Genomic DNA, 23,247 nt, shown 5'->3' on the forward strand with positions numbered 1-23,247 from the left:
TGAAATAGTGGATATCGGAGAACAGGTTACAATCAGTTTCATCACAAGCCTGATCCTTTGCATTTTTTCTCTCACTGGGGAGTTGGAGAATGCCTTGGCTTCAAAGATCAAAGGTATAGGCTACATTTCAAAGAGTTGGCCATGTCTGCTAAAACCACTTTAACCTAGCTTAGTACATACTCAACTGCACTTTACTGTTCTCGTTGTGTAATGATATAGGCTATTGCTATTTAGTTTTATTTTAGACTTTATTTTCTCTTTTCTTTGTGCAATTTTTGCTGCTTGTGTTGTTCTTGTAATGCCACTACACTTTTTGCTTGCCATGTCCCAATAATTTTATTGTCCAGAATGATCCTGTGTAGTACTGTGCATGTGACAATAAATCTCTTGGTCTTGACTTTGATATTAAGTATTTTATCCACATTTTAACTACCGACACAGGCATCAGGAAATTTAGATGCAAACAAGCAAGCATCATTCAAATCAAAGTCTGTAGTCAACCTATAATATCATGTATGTTGAGATAGATATATTACTGAGATTTCCCATTTATTACACCAGATGCATTGTGTTTGCGTTCTGTATCCCAGAACTGTTACAACATAAATAAGAGTCTAGACGTCAACAATTGGGCATACAATTTAATTCTGGTAAATGTACTTGTCTGATGGTAAACATTGCTCATGCACACAACTACAGTGTGCCTTAAATACATTAGTACAGTGTCAAGTAACTGGTGCAGTTAACAATTAAACCAACCAAACATTATAATTTACTTCAAGGTAGCCTATGAAGACTTTGTTTACAAAAAACACGTTGTACAATGACCTGTGAGTTCATCCACTGTTGTTGGGCTGTGATGGTCTAAATATATTATAAATCACTGCAAAATTAAGAAATAAAGTTTAATTTACTTGTTCAAAGTTTCAGAATTTAGCATTGGATTCAATTCTGGCCATGTAAAAATGTGGCACTACCTGGTCATATCATCAATTATCCAAAAGGAACTTGTCTATACACCGACATCAAGTGTGATAATACAAGGTTATTACCAAACTTGTGTAAGAACAATAGGTTCTACTAGTATTCCTGGGATGTCAGGTGATCCGGACGTTGTAACCACAGCAGTTTAAGGCACTCACATTGCTTTCTTGGTTTTCCCTTTCTTCTCAGGTTGTTTCCTGTGCCCTCCTTCACCACCATATACTGGAAAAGAGGCCACCATAAATAGCCAGAGGTTGTGAAGAAAAGAAGAGACAGTGAATGAGAGATTAGAAAGACAGGAGTGAGAAAACACAGCCCATCCACACAAGGTAAATCTTTTTATATTAACATAAAATTGTCATTGTAATTGAACACACACAGTAACAAAATGTAGTTAAATGGTGATTAATCTTGTTTTGTAACTTTAACATATTTTCATTTATTGGAAACAAACAAATCTATATATTTAAATGGTTTTAATTTTGAGATGACAACTACTGTACATTTTATTCTGTTTGTTTACATCAGCAAATACAACATATTAACACTGTTGTACTGTCTGCACATTTGAATGTTCACTGATAATTAGTGATTTAGTCTAGTATGAGGTAGTGGGCGTAATGTCAATTTAAAAAGCCTCCCACCCTCCATGTGCCATCCCCCACCCATATCTCTGTGCTCATTATAGTGGGCTTGCTCTAAAACATCATGGGCATTTGGCATCTGCCTGTGTATCACATAGACTACAGTGCTATATGTGTTTCCAACCTGACATTTGCTGTGAAAAACAAAATTCAAGAGAGTCAGAGTGGATTTACCCCTTCCTTCTAGTTTGAGGACAATGTGGCTGGCCCTCCTTGTGTGTCAGCTTGCTCTGCTTCCTCGCATCCCGGCTCAAAATGTTTGCCAAACACACCCTACATTCAGAGAGCCAGGTCCGTAAAAACTGCTACCCCAAATTCAGTCTCACCACACATCTAGCTTTCAGTGTTTTTCCTTCCAACTCTACTATCTCACCTTTCACTCTTTTGGAACTTTCTAAGAGTCATGGGGGCAACCCCGAAATGAGAGGAGTGAAGACGAGTGCTGGGAAAGGGTCATATCTAATTTCATGTTTTCATATTTCAATTTTGAGACCCTTGTTGTTGTGTCATATGGTTAGCTATATCAGCTATACATCATGAAACAAACATTTGGATAGTTTAATAAGGAATGTTGCACATTTCAATGGTGTTTGTAAAACAAAATCTTAAGGCTTGCAGACAGATAGCAAAAAGACACATTGCTAGGCATGACTTGCACATGCTTATGTTCTCAATCCTGCTGAGAAGTGCTTTTCAGTCCATATATCCACACATCTCCTTTCTTTTTTCTGTGCTGATAATTAAGGTTTTGTACATTTTCTGTCAACTCCATTTACATCCTGTAAATCAGAATTAATTCCACTCATAATGTTGCTTATTGTGACTCTGATTTGGTCTGTTCCCACAGCCAACTCGGACATGGAGGTCGTATGTGGCACCGACAGGATGACACTTCAGATTCTCCTTTGTCCTGTGTACTACAGCGGCTACAATGAAACGCTGATGGCCCTCAACGCTCAGTACATGAAAGCAGAGTGCAGGGGAATACCAGATTGGTCAGTCAACCCACCTGTCCTGAAATTTAATTTCCTCATCACAGAGGAGGCTGTGGCTACCTGCTCTAACAAACTGATGGTAACCAACTAGGACCCAAGTGAAGAATTTTGGGAACTGATATGATCCAAATATTTGTCAAAACTTTACAATTCTTTGTATCCCTCCCCTCCTGTCTCTTTTTTTGTCAGGTCACCCAGGAAGTGGGTTATGGAATTTTCTCAGACTTTTCCAGCATTCAATTTGTCAACATCTCTGGCATGATCAACTCCCTGGATCCCAGCGCAGGCACCATCACCTACCGCCAAGAGATGGTGTACAAGTTCTCCTGTCGCTATCCACTCCAATACCTTGTGAACAACACTGAGATGAGTGTGTGAGTGACTGAGCAGCCTTGTACTTTCATTCCTAATGTGAAATACAAGCAACTTATGGAGTCTTTAGTGCTGTTTTTGCCTGGCATGATTGAACTAAGTTTTCACCAAGCCAAAGTATTTCCAATTTCATTCAGACAAGGACCACAAACAGCTTTGACTATGTGTACCCTTTATGGCATCATAAAATGACTTTCTGGACAAAAACTTTGTTGAGTAAAATATGGGGTAAAAATATGTATTTGCACATTGTATATACATTTGGACAGTAAATGATCTACAAAATGTATAATCTGCCACTTCTCAGAGTTATGTTGCTACCGACCCCAATTCAAGACAATACAGTGACGTGTTCAAATGTATGGAATTACCTGGGCTACTTATGGTGGGCTATACCCTTAAAGCTTGTATTACCCAATGTTTCAAGTTTCAAGCTAAGTGTAGTTCACCTGTTGGTGTGATTTTGCAAGTTCCCTCGTGTATCAAATGATGACCTGGTTGGTGTGGAGTTGTGTTCTTCTTGTGACAAATTGAAATAACTGAAAAGCAACCATTCTGATTCCCTAACAGATCTGGAGTAAGCCTGGCGGTCAAAGACAACAATGGGAGTTTCATCAGTACTCTAAGCATGCAGCTTTACTCAGTAAGGATGAATTGTATGATTTTGGTCACTGAGCAAACAGAAAAAAGGGCCCCAATTTATTATTTTTCACCCCTCCTGTAATTGTCTCCAAGGACATTTCCTACACAACCTTGCTCACGGTTCCAGATGGGGGCCTGCAACTGAAGACAAGGATCTTTGTACAGGTCAAAGCCACCAACCTTACAACAAGGTAAAGTGAAATAATCATTTAGTGGATCAATGCTGATCATTCTAAAATAAACCTGTGCTATAAAATAACACATTAGAACCACTACAAAGTCAGATATTTAGAAATCCAATGACTGACCATTTTGTGTCAAATTGTCTTTACTTAATTAACAGTTTCGTATCCTTTGGAGGAGGAATTGCAACTTCATATATAATCATAGATAAAGTATAAAAGTATAAAAAAACAATCTCCTCTATAGATTCAATGTGCTGCTGGACCGCTGTTATGCTACAACCAGTCCTCACCCTGTCAACAGCACTTACTATGATCTCTTTGTTGGGTAAGTGAGACTTCTTGAAAGGATGTAAACCTGTACTGTATGACACACCTTGTAGTACAGTGATATATCTGAATTATATTTTTGTTTGTTTATAGTAATATTGTGTATTCATTTTCTCTCTATTTAAGTGGCTGTAAAGCAGAACTGAAAATGAGTTTTAAGTTAACACCACAGAAGAATGTGTTGTTAACTACGCATCCAAATTTGAATGAAAGAAAAAACACAGACAAATATGTTAAATTAGGCCTTTAAATTGTGAGAAAATCAGCAGTCTTCTCTGCTTGATACTGGGGGGGCATGTAGCCTGAAGGAGCTTAAGCTCCACCCCCTCGAAATTATTGAATTTAGCAACAACAACTACCTAAATTAATTGCAGATATCATATGGGAGTCAGATGGCTGAGCGGTGAGGGAGTCGGGCTAGTAATCTGAAGGTTGCCAGTTCGATTCCCAGCAGTGCAAAATGACGTTGTGTCCTTGAGCAAGGCACTTCACCCTACTTGCTTCGGGGAGATGTCCCTGTACTTACTGTAAGTCGCTCTGGATAAGAGCGTCTGCTAAATGACTAAAATGTAAATGTAAATATCAGAACAGACCTACCTGCAGTCTCTTGAGTGTTTTAAGTGTTAATTACTTTGTCTTTGCATCGTACCAGCTGAGTAACAGAATGCAGGTTATATAAACCGTCTGTGATCTGATGTAAATAGGTGGCTGTGACGTAGATAGGTTGGGCTTTGCCCCACCTAAACAAAACCTGAGTTGAAAACGGGTGAGAAACCGGGCACTCTGCAAAGTTAGAAATGTCGCAGGTGTCCTTTTTATAATCCAACGAAGTGCAGTGCCGCTATTGACGTTGTTTGGATCAGCTTTCACGTGCATCCACGGGCATCATGGGAACTCATCCCAGCCCCTTCACTCTGATTGGTCCTCTGGTCATCCCTTTCCCCTCATCGTGACACTCAGCAACATGTTCAGCTCACATGGTGTCGGAGACTGTATGATAACTTCAGTGAATTTTGATTAGTTAATGAACTAATGCGATTAACAAATGCATTCACAATGAAATTAAACTAAGCTCTTACCGCACCAGAGTTAGTTATAAGGACAATAGGGAAATTCGGTTATTTAGAATCAAATTCACTTTCACAATCGATATGGCTACAGTGCTGACTGCTGGCGTAACAATAAATCGGCTGCTTTCAAAGGGGTTTGCTGGCTAGCTAACAGACAACAATAAAGTGGATATACTTTAAGTATAGATCAGTGAATTTGGTTACATAAATTAATGTGTTTACTGATGTAAAAACTGCCTGCACATTGCAAATGTACATGCAAGCGCTGTATGGTAAATTACCCAGTGGGCAATTTATTTTGAAAATACATTAAATTTACATCCAACATTGACGTCAAAAACCTGGTCAAATATGCAAATCAAACTGATGTCCTATTCTTGATAACCAAATAATGACACAAAAGTAATCAAATTTAAGAAAAGTTGTATTCATCAGCTTCAAATTTATAAGTAGAAATGTAGGCTGGATTTTGTCAAATACTTATTCTGAACCGGAACAAAGATCGAATACTGTCTGGCCCTTTTGGCGTCCCATACCATAGACATAATAAAGAATATCAGAATCAGAATGGGTTTTATTCGCCATGAAAGTTTGCACAGACAAGGAATTTGCTTTGGCAGGAAGGTGCAAACATTAAACATATAGGAATCTAAAATTTAAATATGAGGACTAACTATACTAAGGGTACATAACTAGCAATACTAAGTGGAATTAGATTAAAATAAACTATACAATAAAATATAAAATAAAATCTAAGTTGCAGTAATTTACTATATAAAAATACAAAAAATACAAATATTACAAAAAATACAAATGGTACAAGATTGTATTGTGCAGTGCAAAAAGAAGTGTGTTTTAAGGGCATTGAGTCATGAAGTCAGTATGAACCCTTGGCCTTGTTGAAGAGGCCAACAGTGGAAGGGAAGAAACTGTTTTTGTGGCTTGTGGTATTGGTCTTGATGGACCGCAGCCTTCTGCCGGAGGGGAGTGACTGAAACAGGGAGTGACCAGGGTGGGAGGAGTCAGCCACAATCTTCCTCGCTCGCCTCAGGGTCCTCGAGGTGTGCAGGTCCTCAACCTTCTGAGCTCTGCTGAGAACCAGGGCTTGTCCTCCACCATCATCCCTGTGCCCAAAAAGCCAAGGCCAACAGGACATAATGACTACAGACCCATCGCCCTGACCTCTGTGGTAATGAAGTCTTTCGAGCGCCTGGCGCTGGCACACCTTAAATCCATCACAGACCCTCTACTGGACCCCCTGCAGTTTGCCTACAGAGCAAAAAAACAGGTCTGTGGACGATGCAGTTAACATGGCCCTCCACTTCACCCTACAGCACCTGGACTCCCCAGCATCCTATGCCAGGATCCTGTTTGTGGACTTCAGCTCTGCCTTCAACACCATCATCCCTGCCCTGCTTCAGGACAAGCTCTCCCAGCTGAACGTGCCCGACTCCATCTGCAGGTGGATCACAGACTTCCTGTCTGACAGGAAGCAGTGCGTTAAGCTGGGAACACAAGTCTCTGACTCCCGGTCCATCAGCACCGGATCTCCTCAGGGCTGCGTCCTTTCCCCTCTGCTCTTCTCCCTGTACACCAACAGCTGCACCTCCAGTCATCCGTCTGTCAAACTTCTGAAGTTTGCGGACGACACCACCCTTGGGCACCAACATTGGGCTCATCTCTGACGGGGATGAGTCTGACTATAGGTGGGAAGCTGACAACCTGGTGACCTGGTGTAGCCAGAACAATTTGGAGCTCAATGCTCTTAAGACAGTGGAGATGGTTGTGGACAGGAAGAATACAGCCCCACTCACCCCCATCACCCTGTGCGACTCCCCAGTCAACACTGTGGAGTCCTTCCGCTTCCTGGGCACCATCCTCTCCCAGGACCTCAAGTGGGAACTGAACAACAGCTCCCTCACCAAAAAAGCACAACAGAGGATGTACTTCCTACGGCAGCTGAAGAAATTCAACCTGCCAAAGACAATGATGGTGCACTTCTACACAGCCATCATTGAGTCCATCCTCAAATCGGCGGACAATCGCAAACAGGGCTCGGGGGATTACTTTCACCAGTAAGATTTAACATCACCATACTATTGGTTGTATTTTGTGAAAAGAATAACCATGTCCTGTATCATAGCTACATGTATGACCTTTGCAGCAAAGCAAACCGCGTGAAAATCAGTATTCGGTATTCAGTTCGGTATGATTAATTAAATGCGCTGACAGCTCATTGCCCCAGCCAAACAGATTACACTGAGTGGAGCGGTTGCCCATTACAAGATGGTGGCCCCACGGCTCATCAGCGCCAGTAGGCAGTAGCGGTCGATGCAGCGTCTACTCTTTATTACAGGATTATTATTAGTATTATTATTATTAGGTCCATAAATATTTGGACATTGACACAATTTTCATCATTTTGGCTCTGTATACCACCACAATGGATTTGAAATGAAACAATCAAGATGTGCTTTAAGTGCAGACTTTCAGCTTTAATTTCAGGGTATTTACATCCAAAACAGGTGAACGGTGTAGGAATTACAATACATTTTATATGTGGCCCCCCCCTTTTTAAGGGACCAAAAGTAATTGGACAATTGGCTGCTCAGCTGTTCCATGGCCAGGTGTATGTTATTCCCTCATGGGAGTTCGTTATTTCATTGACAAGGAGCAGATAAAAGGTCTAGAGTTCATTTCAAGTATGGTATTTGTGTTTGGAATCTGTTGCTGTCAACTCTCAATATGAAGTCCAAAGAGCTGTCACCATCAGTGAAGCAAGCCATCGTTAGGCTGAAAAATAAAAACAAACCTATCAGAGAGATAGCAAAAACATTAGGTGTGGCCAAATCAACTGTTTGGTACATTCTTAAAAAGAAAGAACGCACTTGTGAGCTCAGCAACACCAAAAGACCCGGAAGACCACGGAAAACAACTGTGGTGGATGACAGAAGAATTCTTTCCCTGGTGAAGAAAAACCCCTTCACAACAGTTGGCCAGATCAAGAACACTCTCCAGGAGGTAGGCGTATCTGTGTCAAAGTCAAAAATTAAGAGAAGACTTCACCAGAGTAAATACAGAGGGTTCACCACAAGATGTAAACCATTGGTGAGTCTCAAAAACAGGAAGACCAGATTAGAGTTTGCCAAAAAACATCTAAAAGACCCTGTACAGTTCTGGAACAACATCCTATGGACAGATCAGACCGAGATCAACTTGTACCAGAATGATGGGAAGAGAAGAGTATGGAGAAGGGAAGGAACTGCTCATGATCCAAAGCTTACCACCTCATCAGTGAAGCATGGTGGAGGTAGTGTTATGGCGTGGGCATGTATGGCTGCCAATGGAACTGGTTCCCTTGTATTTATCGATGATGTGACTGCTGACAAAAGCAGTAGGATGAATTCTGAAGTGTTTCTGGCAATATTATCTGCTCAGATTCAGCCAAATGCTTCAGAACTCATAGGACGGCGCTTCACAATGCAGATGGACAATGACCCGAAGCATACTGCGAAAGCAACCAAAGAGTTTTTTAAGGCAAAGAAGTGGAATGTTCTGCAATGGCCAAGTCAATCACCTGACCTAAATCCAATTGAGCATGCATTTCACTTGCTAAAGACAAAACTGAAGGGAAAATGCCCCAAGAACAAGCAGGAACTGAAGACAGTTGCAGTAGGGGCCTGGCAGAGCATCACCAGGGACGAAACCCAGCGTCTGGTGATGTCTATGGGTTCTAGACTTCAGGCTGTCATTGACTGCAAAGGATTTGCAACCAAGTATTAAAAGTGACAATTAGATTTATGATTATGTTAGTTTGTCCAATTATCTTTGGTCCCTTAAAAGGGGGGGGGCCACATATAAAATGTGTTGTAATTCCTACACCGTTCACCTGATTTGGATGTAAATACCCTGAAATTAAAGCTGAAAGTCTGCACTTAAAGAACATCTTGATTGTTTCATTTCAAATCCATTGTGGTGGTATACAGAGCCAAAATGATGAAAATTGTGTCAATGTCCAAATATTTATGGACCTAACTGTATGTCTATGTCCCATACCCCCATATTAGTGATGTGATGTGACTCGGTTGGCAGAGGAACGAAACATTGATCCGAAGACACGGTCGGGAGGTTAACGATTCGTACATATGCCGGGTACGAGTCTTTGGATCCTTTTTCACGTGACCTGCATAGGCTCAGTACTGGTAGCTAGATAAAACATTGTTCATTTTTACTGGATCTTCGGATACGGATCTTTGGATCGATTTTCACGTGACCTGCATAGGCTCAGAAGAGGAAACATAAATTGATTTGTTTACCTCATTCACTTTCACGTGACTGGTGGTTTAGTAAGACGTGAATGATATTCGTTCACAAGTAATAATTACAGGTTTCATTATTTTAACCCCCCCCCCCCCGTTGAAATGAACGAATGACTAGAAAAAAGATTTGTTCCTTTTAATGAACGAGATTCAAAGAACCGAGTCCGTAAAAGGATCCGAACTTCCCATCACTACCCCATATCTGTCGGGAGCAGACCGGAAATAGATCCTCACTGGAGATAATAGGTGCGTTCAACATGGACTGGGGCTGCATGAAACAAAAGAAATAGTTAATTGCACAAACTTATGTTCCATTAAAACACGCGTTATTCGAAGTTTAACTGATGTTTTACATTTCAGGAGATGTTAACACATTTACCCACCTGATTAAAAGATGATGAGCTTGAGCTGGACACGATCGAGTTCAGATGACGTGAAAGTATTTTCCTTTGAGTCCTTTAAGGATTCTCGTGGCTCACACTTGACCTTGTCATAACCAGAGGCTACATAGCACAGCGCCATCTACAGGTGTGGTTTTAAACTGCAGAGAAATCCTCATTAAATGGGCGTATCAAACGGCTACATACCATAGAGTTAATATAACTAGAGGAAGTAACTTTTGTCTTCCAAGATGGCGTCCCCATTCATTTCTATGAAAAGTGCATAGTGGCGCAGTGAGGCAAGCGAGAGTACGAAACTGGACCGCGCCATCTTTCCACTTCCGCCTCTTCCGGTCTAGCTTTAAACAGTGGCTTTTTTTCCCTAGCTCCGAGACCTCGTGCACGCTTGCAACTAGCTGTACACGTCATACTTTGCGACAACCAGTCGCGAGCATAGATTTATATGGTTGCGAGCGTGTGAGCTAAGGCATTGCAGTGGCAGAATGGGGTACAAGTCCGATAAGAATCAGAGACATGATGCAAACTTTACGGAAATGTATGCTGTCACTGTATAGTATTCCTTTCACTTGTTTTTTAGAAATAGGCTATAGGGCTAAATATAGGGCTATTTTAGATGGAACTCATCACATATGTAGTTTTTTTTCTTCGTGATTTGAGTATGATTTCCAACACATTGTACCGGATTAAATAAACTGTTAACATGAACACTTAGCTCCGTCGTTGTTCTCGCCAGGCAAAGAAAGCTTAATAGTTATTTTTGTAACAGAAATCTTCCATAATGCAGACTTACCATAGCTTACTGTCAACTTTATATTCAAACGAAATGCCACGAAAATCACACTGCCTTCAATTTAACATCAGTGTAGAAATGTGGCTTGTGTTTTATATGTTCGTTTGGGTTAACCCAAACGCCTATTAATGGATATAACCTGATCTAACAAGACTTGGTAATAATGTAATAAATTGAGAAATGTGTCTAAAATATAATCTACTTTATTGAATGTGCCTTTGAAAGGGGCATATTAACAGAACTATATACAAGACGTTTCCATCAGATATAAGTGGGGGTGAAACATAGAGTCACTAAAGCAGTCTGGCTTTGACACGATCAAAAAAAGAATAATGAGTGTGTTTAACAAAAGTTCCTGAAGGCAAGACTAATATTATTTAAATATATATATATCATTTCCTATTGTGGTTATCAGTTAAAGTACTATTAATCTTCGTCTTTGCTCCAGATAGACATGTCAACAATCTATGCTCACGCTTAACATAATATAATATTTGCCATCATGTCATTAACGTTTTTACGAAAAATCAAATCTATTTTAAAATAACGGGAATAAACTATATGAACAACATTTCATGTATGTGTGACAACCATTTGCTAAACTTGCTACAACAGGGCAGGCAACTCAAGCCATTTCTCCCTGTGCTCATTCAATATGGCTCATTCAGCTCCAGGTAAATCGGCTATCGGCCAATGTGAACTTTTGTGCTCGTGCCCTGTTAGTATCCGCGAGCACATTTGCAGGCAACTTTTATTGACGTAAGCAAATAAATGGGGTGCTAGTTTACCCATTTCGGATTGGTTTCAAACTTAGCAAAAATCAGGAAAAATTCTTCAATGAAAAAGCTAGTAGTATGAGCCAGGTTCGAGAATCGAACAAAAATTATTGGGGGAGATAGTTTTGTAAATGTTGTTGGAAGTCAAACACGAAATGCAATACCACCTACATCCACCGGGGCCGTTGCTTCAAGCCGAGGGGCGAGGGGTGGGGGCTTGCTACATACGGTTCAAAAGGAGATGTGCCAAAAGGATGCGTTTCAGTTAGGAAAACATGCTATTTAAACTTAATCAAGTTGACGATGAATTCATTTTACACCATAAATGTATAAATATAATAATATTATAATATATTATATATAAATCCTAAGTAAACATACTAATCATTTATGTCAATGTGATGTCTATATTACATCAATTTCTACGTCTAAAATAACAAGTTGAATTTATTCTAATCGGACGTCAAACATATTGGCCTACATATACATGAACATTGTGTAGCCTAATAAACGCTGCCCCAGAAATACGGTAGTAGCAGCATGTCATTTTATATAACATTCTCTTGTGTTGCACTAGGAGCCCACTGTAGCTAAATACGTTTCAAATATCACATCAACATACCTTACTTAGCAAATAACTAGTTAGCTAGAGACTAGCTGTTAATCGGCATTAGAAGGGAAGCTTACAAAAAATAGACAGAAAACGAATAGCACGAATAACGAATTATTGCTAATAGGCCGCAAGGTGAACCACGAAAAGTATTTTAGAAAATGATTCCCGCTCCACAGTCTGGCATCTACACAATCTTTAGCTCATAAAAAAGAACGATTCGTGCTAAGCTACCAAAAAAATGTTTGTCGCTGAAATTCCAGTCAATTATCGCTAAAGCTATGTTTTATGCAGAACTAGTTTCTTCAGAGCGTAATAGGATTTTGGTGGCACGGTTCGACACGTGATCGTTCTACACCAGTAAGGTAGCTGCTTTTTGTCAACATGGATGGATATGTTTGGCAAATAGAGGATGGGACCTTGCACGTAACAGAAATTCGGCCCCTGACAGTGTTTTGCATGTGATACACTGCGGCTGCAAAAGTGCGTGTGAGACAGGCAGATGTTCATGTTTTTCTGCAGGACTGTGTTGCACAGACTTATGTCGTTGTTGTAATTGTGCCAACACAAAAGAAACTGAGGAACTGTAGGCATTAGAGTCTTATATTCAATACATTCCTTGAGAGCATAAAACAATAAATCCTTTATATCCTCCCAAATTTTTATTTTCTTAAAGAAAGCATTTCTCAACATCAGAAACACTTAAGGTGGCTTCGCGGCTTGGCCACCATTGGTGGCCAAGCCACCAATTTTCTACGTATTTGACGTATATGTTTCTACGTATTCTTATTATTGGGTGTGCTTTGCCTTTGGCAAGGGCACAACCTTTGTTCGCTCATATTATTATTATTATTATTATTATTTATTTTCCCACCCCTAAATCTTCGTCAATATTTGGACTAAATAGACAACCTAGGTGTCAAAAGTTTTGTCTTGGTAGCGATTGAGTTGCTTGTATTTTTATTTACGTTCCGTTGCATGGTTTAGGCTCAAGTTAAGTTTTTGTGGCGAAAAGTGAAGCTAACGGTGGCTAATTTGCTAGCCACAGTCACTGACGTTACTAACGTCACTAACGTCACAAAAACACGCGTGACTACCTGTAGCATCTGTTAACTTGGGGAATAGCTAGGCTAACTATAGCTTTACTGCAAGGCAGCTGCAGAAACGCCACAAGCAAAGAGGCCAGGGTGATAACTATTTACTCATTTTACTTTGTGATGTGAAACAATTGTGAAATGTAATGTACAATATTAGCTGATATTATTAAGGAAGTAGGCCCACATCTACTTTCGGAAACGGTAAAACATCTACACAGCTGTTTAGGAAGTCAAACGGCGACAGAATATGTTCGGCACTCCCCTTACTTAAATCAAAAGTCTTTCAATAGGTGAAACTATCTGACTACTAACCTGAACTTCATTGCCACAGCCTACACTTTGTCAATCTGTTCATGAAAATAATTAATTTCAGCCTAAACCGTACAACGGAACGTTCAATCGAATTCAACCAACGCAATCGCTACCAAGACGAACACAGCAGTAGTCTAGTACTGTACTGTCTGTAGTAGTAGAATTTACCGGGGCAGCTTCTCCACACAGGGCTATATCGCATTTTGCGTTGTTACTGACAATGATCGCTACCAATGAGCTTTTTATGAATGAGCGATTTTCCACTAAATAAATGTCAAGTTTATTTACGTTTTTGGGGGCATATTTTCAGTTAGCAGATGGTACTGTTTGAATCGCGATTCCATCTTCTGCTGCCGGTAACGTCGTAGAATAATCTTCAAAGGGGTTAATGAATGAATGCAATATGAGTAGCTAGGCTAAATGCCTGAAAATATCACGAGAAGGGAAAACTTAAAAGGACGTTTAAGTCATAGAGATTAGGTCAATTTTTACACCAGTCTGCCAAATGTATTCGTTTTGATTCAGCTATGAGGCTGCCTCTTGCAGGGGAAATGAGAACATATCATATTTCATTCTACACTTCACTCTTATTTTGAGTTGTAGGCTAAATGAGCAGCAAAAAAAAGATGCTTTTAAATCTATGTCATCTTTATAAATAATAAGTAGGCCCTATGCATTTTTATATAAAATATACAGAAATATCAGTTGTAAAAATGTCATTAAAAAACGGACCCCTGTGCAACCGACGCAAGCAAGCACACCCTACAATTTCCCCAGAAATTGTACCCTCTCTAGTTTTAACTGTTATCACTACTCAGTTTTAAAATATGAAAGGCTGGGAAATCATTTTCTATTGTGATGTAATAAAAAAACTCAGAACTTTTTCTCACAATACTGTTTACATACTTTCACACTGTTTTTAAGCTATAAACAAATTTTTTACAGTTGTTTTTGCATCCTTTTTCATCTGTAAAAACTATCGCAATGCATAACAATGACAGATATACTTATAACATTTTTTAAAGCACATACCTCTTTTAAACATTTTGTAAAACCTTCTTCACTATTCAAGCCATCAAAACAATCGTTTCGACTGCTTTCAGCAAACACACACATTTTCTTCAGGAAATGTACCTTTCTAGTTATACATCTTCTTCTGCCATGGGAGTCTATGGCAGCCCCTAGAACCGTATTGTCAGAAGTTGTGAAATTTGGCACACTCTTTGGGGCCAGTCCCCTCATCAATTTCACCAAGTTTCATGTCTCCATTTCAAACCCTCTAGCACCACCAATGGGTCAAAGTTGATGGTGTGTTTACATACTTTACTTTTGAACCACATGTCTCATTTTCGAAAATGAGGTATCGTTGTATTCCCTGGATCAAGACGAGTCCAACGCACTCTATGACGTCATACTTAGTTATATAGATTATCCGCCATTTTGAATGATAAGGAAAAGCGTTTTTTCGTATCTCCTCCTACAATTTTTGTCGAATCTTCTTCAAAATTGCCACAGATGATCTTCAGACCAAGCCTCACAAAAGTTATCGTATGGATTTTTGATTTTCGAAATCGTTTGTTAGTTACAGCCAATCAAATTGATGTGGCCGAATTGATGTGGCCGCCATTTTGAATATAACGTTTTTTCGCTAACTCTCAAATAAAGTTTGTCCAATCTTCACAAAATTTGGCACAGATCATCTTCAGACCAAGCCCCACAAAAGTTATATGGATTTTCGAAATCGTTAGTTACAGCCAATCAAATTGAGCAACTGATCTGGAAAAAGGGAAGTGAGGTCATATCTTAGTCAATCTTTGATGCATTGACTCCAAACTTGGTGTATGGACTCAGGACCCGCTTATGGTGAGGTCTGAGACAGGTAGTGACATTTGACTTCTAGGGGGCACTACAATAGGCAGGATTGTGTGTTAACCAATAACTGTTGATTTGTTTGTCTTATTTATGTGATTCCTTTGTCTCGTGATATCTTAGTAGATCCCGTGTCTGACACGTTAACTTGTGATACCAGCCAAATTGATGTGGCCGCCATTTCGAATTAATATAACGTTTTTTCGCTACCCCTCCTATAAAGTTGTCCAATCTTCACCAAATTTGGCACAGATCCTCTTCAGACCAAGCCTCACAAAAGACATCACGTTTTTTTGATTTTCTAAACCTTTTGACTGGAACAGACAAAGTCGTCAACCAAGCCACCATAAAAGAAGTGAGGTCATATCTCAGCACCTCTTTACTGCATTGATACCAAATTTGGTATAGGGACTAGGGACCCTGTTCTAAAGAGGTCCAATAGGTCATGCCATTTCACCTCTAAGTGGCGCTGCAATAAGCAAAAATCTGGCACCAATTATCTTCAGATCAAGCCTCACAAACGTTTTCACATGGTTTTTGATTTTCAAAACTGTTTTTCCGGTAAAGCTGATCAAAGTTGGCGATGAAGCCGCCAAAACAGGAAGTGAGATCATATCTCAGGAAATATTTGCTGAATTGACATCAAACTTGGTACAGGTGCTCGGGACCCTGTTCCAAAGAGGACCACAAAAGGTTGTGTCATCTAACCGCTAGGGGGCGAGCCCTTGTCTGACACATTTTAACTTGTGATACCAGATGAATTGATGCGGCCGCCATTTTACGTTTTATAAAAAGTTTTTTCCCTATTCCTCCAACAAAATGTTCCAATATTCACCAAATTTGGCACAGATTATCTTCAGACCACAATCACATTGACATGTCAAAATAGGACTGAATTACAGCTGTTTAAACTTGGGCCAAATCTGACAACCGCTTGCCAGTTGAAAAACTGGCAAGCGGTTATTTTTACACAGTAACTGAACACAGTAATTTCCAGCACTGAGAATAGCTCACTAGGAATTGGTGTCCTGGCAAGGGCAACGTAATAAGTTCAAATCCAGCCAAAGCCAACGAGCCTGCCATGTCACTGTTTTTCTGTTTAGCGAGACTGTAAGCCACTGCAAAGGAAGCCAGGTACAACTAGGGATGGGTATCGAGAACCGGTTCCCAGTGAACCGATTACTTGGAATCATCAGCCAAATTCTAACGATTCTGCTAACGGTTCTCTGTGCCGTTGCGCATGCGCAAACTTTTATAGTTTATTCAGACTGCAGCAAACATGGCAACTAGGCAGAAGCGTTCTAAAGCTTGGTTGTATTTCACACAACAAAATGACAACAACGCCACTTGTAACGCGTGTAAAAAGTCTATTTCGTCAAAGGGAGGAAATGCCACAAATATGAAGAAGCATTTGAACACACAGCATAAAATGAAGTTACTGGAATGTCATGTGTTCGATGCACGCAGGAGCGCAGCTAACGTTCGCGCTTCATAAAGGTGACCTAAACTCCTCAAAAGTGATCACAACCACTTGTCACTGTGTGAAGCAATTTGCCTTTATTGTGTGTAGTCAATCAAGTTATCTTCTGTCCCGTCGTTTGAAGCATACATTTTTGCTCCGACATTCGTCTCCCATTATTGATCACTTCACGTTAATTATCGAAGGGCGTGTGTTATCAGCAAACGTTCGCGTTGTCGTGTTAACCCAATATTAGCTAAACTGAGCGACACTGTCATATTATATGATTTGACATTGTATGATTTGTATGATTTGTATGATTTGACATTATATGATTGATTCTATAGCTAGCTACGCTAGCTATAGAATCTTCCATTTTCAGCCAAGGTCAAATAGAAGTGTAGAAGAAGAGCAACGACAAAATGTAAATGTATCTATGTATCTATGTAACTGTATATGGTGTGTAGCATTATAGAAAATTATATAAAAGAAAATTGATGTTAATTAACCCGTTTGTGCTCTTTTTTCCCCCCCTTTCCCAAGAAGAGTCAATAAGAGAATCAATAAGAGAATCGAATCGATAAGCAGGAATTGATGGAATCAGAATTGTTAAAATCTTATCAATACTCATCCCTAGGTACAACGCAGTTGCTAGCTACCTGTAGTCTAGCTACCTGTATCTATATATAGTCATGGCAATCTTCACACAAACTATCAAAATTATTTTAGATTTTCGAAACGCTTTGATCGGTACAGCCAATCAAAATCTGCGGCAAAGCCGGCAAACAGGAAGTTGGGTCGTATCTCAGCAAATCTTTGATGGATTAAAAGCTGCATTTATTCAGAACCCTGTTCTGAGAATGTCTAAAATGTTTTTTGTTCATTTTATCTGCTTTACCGGTTTGGCCACCTCATTGCTGCTTGCAGCTATATTATTTTCTGTATTATTGTTATAACCATAAATGAGGAAGGAAAGAGCCTTCTATATTGATGATAACTACGAACCAATGACCGTCTTTATCAGATTTGTGAGTAACCACTTTTCCAGGGTTCCTATTAAAACAAATCACAACTCCAGCAGATTTATTTGTACCATGGCTGAACAAAATCTTGTCTCCCCACTGACTTGACCAGAAGGTGGCATCAGATGCGCCTGAGTGAGTTTCTTGTAGGAAAGTAAACTGTGTTCTCTGACCTTTGCAAAACAAAAAAAATGCTTTTCGCTTTACGTTGTCCTTTAGACCCCTTGTATTCAACGAAATAAGAGATAAGTTGGTTTTCAAAAAAGACATTTGCTGATTGAACGAGCAGTAATACAAATAATAAATTAAAAACAAGTAAATAAAAAAGATGAACCAAGAAACTTGCTTTCTTCGAGTGTAAGAACGAGTAGGGTTTTCCCTCTTCAAAAGTTAACCCCCCTTATAAATGTTCAACTTCCATAAAGCCTATACTAGTCAGGTCTCGTTCCAAATGTTAAACTCCAGTAGCTGCCTCTAGTAATATAACTCTATGGGTTCTGCGGAGCGCCCAGGAAACAAACCGGAAAACAGATGTAATCATTTCCGCTGCTGTGCTAACCCAACGGCAAACCCAACTAGTTCACACAATCAACATTAACATTATTATTATTATGAGCATTTTGGGCGTTTTAAATTATTTAACTGTGAAGACCATGTATCCAAACCGTTCAAGTACCAAATGCGGGAAAATCCGAACAGTGATTTTTACTGCGTATCTCAGTGTGAAATTTCCAGATGACCTGATGTCGTACCGCCTGGCTAAATGCAGAATTCCCATATATTTTGAAAGCTGCCCTCCTCAACCTTTTTGGTGTAAAACTGACAACATGTAAAATGATTTACTTTGTGACATGACGCGAACGAGACGTGGCTGCCGCCTACAGTAAGACTATGCAGTCTACCGGGCGAGCCGTTCTCACTCAAATAAGACTATCCCGACCCAAATCAAAATTCCGAAAATCGACAGATTAATGGGGAATCGCTTTTTCTTCTAAAGGCTGCCATCCTCAACCTTTTTGGGGCAAAATTCACAGAGATATAAAATTGGAAACTGGAGGCATCTTGTGTAAAACAGCACCATGTCAGCATACATAGGGCGTACAGATCTGGAAGTGATGATGTCTGTTTTACCAAATACGGAAGTGTTTTCCGCAAAACCCCCCATTGTGATCTGATAAATATAGGTACCAAAACTACTAAGAAGAACTGTCATCACCAACTGCATCACGGTCACTGCACTATATCAGAGGATGTCTAATATCCTTAAACAGGCTCTGACTATATCTATAATTCCGGAAATCTGTGTGTATCACCGACATCATTGCGGGCACTGTGCCCTATCTATAATTCTAGGAATCTGTGTGTGCCAACAATTTTCTCACGGGAACTATATACTGTGGGGAAAAAGATTATTTGATTCCCTGCTGATTTTGTACGTTTGCCCACTTACAAAGAAATTATAATAATAATAATAAGACTTTATTTATATAGCACATTTCATACAAGAAGTGCAGCTCAATGTGCTTTACATAAAATAACTAAAAACAATAATACAGGTGATAAAAGTTATTAAAAAAAATTCAAAGCAACTCAACAAAAATATAACAACAAACATATAACAAACCAGTTATATAAACCAATTATGAACATTTTTATAAATTGATTTGCATTTTAATGAGTAAAATAATAATTTGACCCCCTTTCAATCAGAACAATTTCTGGCTCCCAGGTAACAAACTGAGATTAGGAGCACTCTCTTTAAGAGTATGCTCCTAATCTCAGTTTGTTACCTGTATAAAAGACACCTGTCCACAGAAACAATCAATCAGATTCCAAACTGGCCACCATGGCCAAGACCAAAGAGCTGTCCAAGGATGTCAGGGACAAGATTGTTGACCTACACAAGGCTGGAATGGGCTACAAGACCATCGCCAAGCAACTTGGGGAGAAAGTGACTACAGTTGGTGCGATTTTTCCCAAATGGAAGAAACACAAAAGAACTGTCAATCTCCCTCGGTCTGGGGCTCCATGCAAGATCTCACCTTGTGGAGTTCCAATGATCATGAGAATGGTAAGGAATCAGCCCAGAACTACACGGGAGGATCTTGTCAATGATCTCAAGACAGCTGGGACCATGGTCACCAAGAAAACAATTGGTAACACACTACGCCATGAAGGACTGAAATCCTGTAGCGCCCACAAGGTCCCCCTGCTCAAGAACGCACTTGACAGGCCCGTCTGAAGTTTGCCAATGAACATCTGAATGATTCAGAGGAGAACTGGGTGAAAGTGTTGTGGTCAGATGAGACCAAAATCGAGCTCTTTGGCATCAACTCAACTCGCCGTGTTTGGAGGAGGAGGAATGCTGCCTATGACCCCAAGAACACCATCACCACCGTCAAACACGGAGGTGGAAACATTATTCTTTGGGGGGTGTTTTACTGCGAAGGGGACAGGACAACTGCATCGCATCAAAGGGACGATGGACGGGCCATGTACCATCAAATCTTGGGTGAAAAATGGGTCGTGGATGGGTATTCCAGCATGACAATGACCCAAAATACACGGCCAAGGCTTCGAAGCAGGAGTGGAGTGGCCTAGCCAGTCTCTAGACCTTAATCCCCTCTGTGGAGGGAGCTGAAGGTTCGAGTTGTCAGCGTCAGCCTCAAAACCTTAATGACTTGGAGAAGATCTGCAAAGAGGAGTGGGACAAAATCCCTTCTGAGATGTGTGCAAATCTGGTGGTCAACTATAAGAAACCTCTGACCTCTGTGATTGCCAACAAGGGTTTTGCCACCAAGTACTAAATCATGTTTTGCAGAGGGGTCAAATACTTATTTCACTCATTAAAATGCAAATCAATTTTGCCATAGGTTTTTCAGATTTTTTTTGTTATTCTGTCTCTCACTGTTCAAATAAACCTACCTATTAAAATTATAGACTGATCAAAATCAGCAGGGGGTCAAATGATTTTTTCCCTCACTGTACACTATCTATAGTTAAAGTAATCTGTATTTGTGTGTCTTAATCACCAACTGCATCATGGGCACTGTGCGGTAGTTTAATACCACAAGTCAATAACTATTTTTATGGTAAATATTCTGGACTGTTAAATATATTCCATAATGTAAAGGAAAGCATTATGCAAAACCTTGTGTCTCTGTCTCCCAGGTGTAACCGCGATGGCCAGACAGTGATAGGGGTGAATGGACAACAGCAGGTAGCACGATTCTCCTTTGAGGCCTTTCGGTTTGTTCAACACCAGAATAGGACGCTATCAACCTTCTACCTCCACTGTATAGCCAGACTGTGTGAGACCTCTCTTTGTAGCTCCCTGCAACAGGTCAGTTGCTAAAACATGAACTTCAACTGATTGGAGTTAAGATGCTTTAGGCCCAGTTTCACAAACAGATGAATAATTCAGAATTTATATTGCATTGTGAATTGTCTGTAAACTTGAAATACAAGTTTTAAGGTTCTTACCATGACATAATATCTAGGAAAGTCCATAGAGATCAAATAGATATGTGAAATGTCAAAACGATAGTTCTGTTGACTTCAGAAACTCAAATATTAATATTTGCAACAAGAACAAAGGATGTAATGTTTTGCGTTATAAGACCATTGTCATGTTAAAACCCCACTCCCCCAACCCTTCATTCAGAACTGCACTACTAACAGATGGAGGCGTGATATCTCTCCAACCCAAGGCACCTCAGAGAGGGACATGGCCACAGTCAGCTCCGGCCCCATTAGCACACGAGTGGACAACGGTGAGAATCTGACTGTCCATCGTTCAATGACGTCTCAACATTCTGGGATGCTTCAACATTTATTGGCTTTTCAGCAAAAGAATGAAGGCACAGTAACAATTTACAGATCACTTTCCATACTCATCAATGTTATATGAATTAGTGGTATGAATTAGATCAGAGCTGTCAAATAGTCAATACTGATCATTATGTATTTTGAGGGACCTAGTGTAATCTCATTTCATAGGGCCCAAAATTCTGGTGATGCACCTGAATGAGATTTTTTCTTTTCTCTTTTACAGCTGGTCTTATTGAGTCTGAAGGTAGGCATATCATGTTTGGTCATGACTTGATATTATTATGCAGATTTATCCTGACAATGTCACCAATAAGTAAAAACTATTTATTTCTACATTTAACCCTTCAAGGGAAACAATCAAGAACAGATATAATTTTTACTCAGTAAGTCAAAACTTATCCATAGGGACATGGTTCTTTTGTTACCATCACAGAATCTTCAGATAATGTTCCACTTAAAACCATGTCAGTAGATATTGTTTGTACCCTAAGCCATTTTACAGTGGGTTCAGGTGACAAAATGGACCAGGTCAAACATTCTTGTTGCATGCAAGTGCATGAGAAACAAACCTGTCAGTTAGTCTACTCAGTCTAATCATGTCTGCTTGTTTCTGCAGTGGCTTCACAAGTCGACAAACATGCAGAAGGATGGGAAGTTGCCATAGCAGTGGGGATCATAGGTGCTCTCCTCCTCACTCTGGCAGGATTCATAACTTTTCAGATGTACGCCTCAAAGCAAGGCTGGGTTCGTCGTACTCACCTGAAGTGACGCTGTTTTTTAATGTACAATTTCCCAGATGGAGACCCCATTAATTTATGAAATCTCAATCTCAACACACATTCATATGTAGTATTTTTCTTTAATTTAACACTATATTTGAGTGTCAATGGTCAATGAAACTTCCTGTTTTGGCCGACAATTCATGTCCAGTTTACATTCACTGAGACAAATTGATATATTTCAAGATTAAGTCTGAATGATCCTTGGACTATCCATATTGCTTTCATTCACTCAACTAAGACCAAGGACATGGGACCTGAAACTAAACTAATCCAAATATCTCAATGGCAGGTATGACAAAAGGTCAGAGTCCAAAGAGAACACAAAAGCACTTATAATATGCATGAGCAACATTCACAGCAGTACTGCATGCTTGAAATGATTCTTCTACATTTGAAAGTGTTGTTTAGCTAGGTAGTGAGAAGGACTATCATTGTTTCTTCCTGTTCATCTGTTGGAATGAATGCTATGAAATGAGTACAGGGTTGGGTTTAGGAATACATTATTCAATTACTGGTCTGATGGTGCTGCATATCTTAACTCAAATTTGTGGTGGAATATAAAGGGGCATTTTGTACCTATTACTATCAATTTTGCAATCTCTACATATTGAGACATGCTATATAACAACATGAACAGCTTTCTATTATTTGAACCAAAACAGGTTTTAATAAAATGTAATTTACCTAATTTCTGTTTACTGTATGACATTTACTTTATACTTGTTTGTGATGGCTTCCGGGTCAATATTGTGCATAATAT

At 39.7% G+C, this 23,247-nt stretch overlaps 1 protein-coding gene across 1 annotated transcript; it reads left to right on the forward strand.

Moving 5' to 3' along the window:
• Positions 1–1,206: 1,206 nt before the first annotated feature.
• Positions 1,207–23,161, forward strand: si:ch73-261i21.5 (zona pellucida-like domain-containing protein 1). Its single transcript, XM_062486151.1, has 11 exons — positions 1,207–1,313; positions 1,816–1,919; positions 2,476–2,702; positions 2,813–2,997; positions 3,566–3,638; positions 3,731–3,828; positions 4,067–4,147; positions 21,046–21,217; positions 21,539–21,647; positions 21,929–21,949; positions 22,322–23,161. Exons 2-11 carry the CDS (start codon positions 1,826–1,828, stop codon positions 22,471–22,473), a joined length of 1,212 nt encoding a protein of 403 aa, XP_062342135.1. The 5' UTR covers positions 1,207–1,313; positions 1,816–1,825; the 3' UTR covers positions 22,474–23,161.
• The last annotated feature ends 86 nt before the right edge of the window (positions 23,162–23,247 follow it).

Source organism: Osmerus eperlanus, chromosome 19 (genome assembly GCF_963692335.1).
Source record: "Osmerus eperlanus chromosome 19, fOsmEpe2.1, whole genome shotgun sequence".
Lineage (NCBI taxonomy): Eukaryota > Metazoa > Chordata > Actinopteri > Osmeriformes > Osmeridae > Osmerus > Osmerus eperlanus.